Source organism: Austrofundulus limnaeus, unplaced genomic scaffold (genome assembly GCF_001266775.1).
Source record: "Austrofundulus limnaeus strain Quisiro unplaced genomic scaffold, Austrofundulus_limnaeus-1.0 Scaffold1043, whole genome shotgun sequence".
In the NCBI taxonomy this organism is placed as follows: Eukaryota; Metazoa; Chordata; class Actinopteri; order Cyprinodontiformes; family Rivulidae; genus Austrofundulus; species Austrofundulus limnaeus.
Genome location: NW_013953445.1, coordinates 103,560 through 106,274, shown reverse-complemented (window position 1 = coordinate 106,274; position 2,715 = coordinate 103,560). Strand labels below are relative to the sequence as shown.

The window sequence follows — 2,715 nt, the reverse complement described above, 5'->3', positions numbered from 1 at the left end:
ACTTGTGACCTGTCCAAGGTACCCTGACCCTCACTGTGATATGGATGGATGGATGATGGATGGATGGATGATGGATGATGGATGGATGATGGATGATGGATGGATGGATGGATGGATGATGGATGGATGGATGATGGATGATGGATGGATGATGGATGATGGATGGATGATGGATGGATGATGGATGGATGATGGATGATGGATGATGGATGGATGATGGATGGATGATGGATGATGGATGGATGGTGGATGGATGATGGATGTTGGATGGTTTTGTTCGGACTCTGGACCTCTCCAGGACCAGAAGAACTCTTTGAACCAGTCTAATTTCAGTAAAACATCAGAGTGTGGACCAGACAAAGTCCAAATTAAAAACGTGACCTGATCCAGATCCTGGAACACCAGAAGGTTTTATCTGACCTTCACCAGCCTTGGACTGTTTGAATTCTGAACAACATGTGGAACATCTGGACTCTACAAGCCACATTCCAGATCTTCATGGTCATGAAGATCTTTGTCCAGGTGTGACGTAACAATGGTCCAGGTGTGAGACAGTACCTGTTCCGATGTAGTAGCAGGTGCGGTGCATGCGTCCGATGAAGAGCTCCAGGCCGATGATGGCGTAGATGATGATGACGAAGAGGACCAGCAGGGCAATGTGGAGCAGAGGAACCATGGCCTTCATGATGGAGTTCAGTACGATCTGCAGACCTGATGGACACACACAGCTGAGCGCGTACACAACCACTCACAACTTCCAAGTCACCTTCTAGACCTGCAAACTCACTGGGGACTCCAGAAACCAATCTGAGGGGTCGCAACACTCTGAAGGCTCTGAGAGCTTTGACATCAAGACCTCCTGGTTTCCCTGGCATGTGATGGGTGGTCGCRTGCTCGCCGTCCGTCTTATGAGTCATCGTCTCCAGGACCACGCTGAACAACCTGGAAACCAGAGAAGAAGGTCAGACTTCACATAAACAGGAAGTGTTCACACAACCAACACATGTCCAACATGGTGTCCCAACATGTCCAACATGATGTCCCAAAATGGTGTCCAAACATGTCCAACATGTCCAAACATGGTATTCCAACATAGTGTCCCACCATGTCCAACATGGTGTCCCAACATGTCCAAACATGGTATTACAACATAGTGTCCCAACGTGTCCAACATGTGTCCCAACATGTCCAACATGGTGTCCCAACATGGTGTCCCACCATGTCCAACATGGTGTCCCAACATGTCCAAACATGGTATTACAGCATAGTGTCCCAACGTGTCCAACATGTGTCCCAACATGTCCAACATGGTGTCCCAACAAGGTGTCCAAACCCAACATGTCCAACATGGTGTCCAAACATGCTGTCCCAACATGTCCAAACATGGTATTCCAACATAGTGTCCCAACATGTGTCCAAATATGTCCAACATGGTGTCCCAACATGTCCAACATGGTGTACAAATATGTCTAACATGTCCCAACATAATGTCCCAACATGTCCAACATGGTGTCCAAACTTGTCCAACATGGTGTCCCAACATGTCCAAAATGGTGTCCAAACATGTCCCAACATGATGTCCCAACATGTCCAAACATGGTGTCCCAACATGGTATCCCAACATGTCCAACATGTTGGACACAATGTTGGACACCATGTCCAACATGGTATACAAACATGGTGTCCCAACATGTCCAACAAAGTGTCCCAACATGTCCAAACATGGTGTCCAAACATGTCCAACTTGGTGTACAAACATGGTGTCCCAACATGTCAAATATAGTGTCCCAACATGTCCAAACATGGTGTCCCAACATGTCCAACATGGTGTCCCAACATCTCCAAACATGGTGTCCAAACTTGGCCAACATGGTGTTCCAACATGTCCAAAATTGTGTCCAAACATGTCCCAACATGGTATCCCAACATGTCCAACATGTTGGACACAATGCTGGACACCATGTCCAACATGGTATACAAACATGGTGTCCCAACATGTCCAACATGGTGTCCCAACATGTCCAAACATGGTGTCCAAACATGTCCAACATGGTGTACAAACATGGTGTCCCAACATGTCCAACATGGTGTCCCAACATGTCCAAACATGGTGTCCCAACATGTCCAACATGGTGTCCCAACATGTCCAAAATGGTGTCCAAACATGTCCCAACATGGTGTCCCAACATGTCCAAACATGGTATCCAAACATGTCCAACATGGTATCCAACATGGTGTCCAAAAATGTCCAACATGGTGTACAAACATGGTGTCCCAACATGTCCAACATGGTGTTCCAACATGTCCAAACATGGTGTCCAAACATGGTGTCCCAACATGCCCAACATGGTGTCCAAACACGTCCAACATGGTGTCCAAACATGGTGTCCCAACATGTCCAACATGGTGTCCAAACATGTTCAACATGGTGTCCAAACATGTCCAACATGGTGTCCAAACATGGTGTCCCAACATGTCCAACATGGTGTCCCAACATGTCCAAACATGGTGTCCAAACATGTCCAACATGGTGTCCAAACATGTCCAACATGGTGTACAAACATGGTGTCCCAACATGTCCAACATTGTGTCCAAACATGGTGTCCCAACATGTTCAACATGGTGTCCAAACATGTTCAACATGGTGTCCAAACATGGTGTCCAAACATGTCCAACATGGTGTCCAAACATGTCCAACATGGTATACAAACATGG

At 46.8% G+C, this 2,715-nt stretch overlaps 1 protein-coding gene across 1 annotated transcript in view; it reads right to left on the bottom strand.

Annotated features, from left to right (window-relative positions):
* The window catches only part of cacna1fb (calcium channel, voltage-dependent, L type, alpha 1F subunit), a gene marked incomplete at its 5' end in the record, with an annotated part of 32,048 nt that overhangs the window by 18,940 nt on the left and 10,393 nt on the right, over positions 1–2,715 (bottom strand). The window contains 2 exon segments of the mRNA XM_014030339.1: positions 559–711; positions 788–942. Of these exon segments, the coding sequence (XP_013885793.1) occupies positions 559–711; positions 788–942 (308 nt within the window).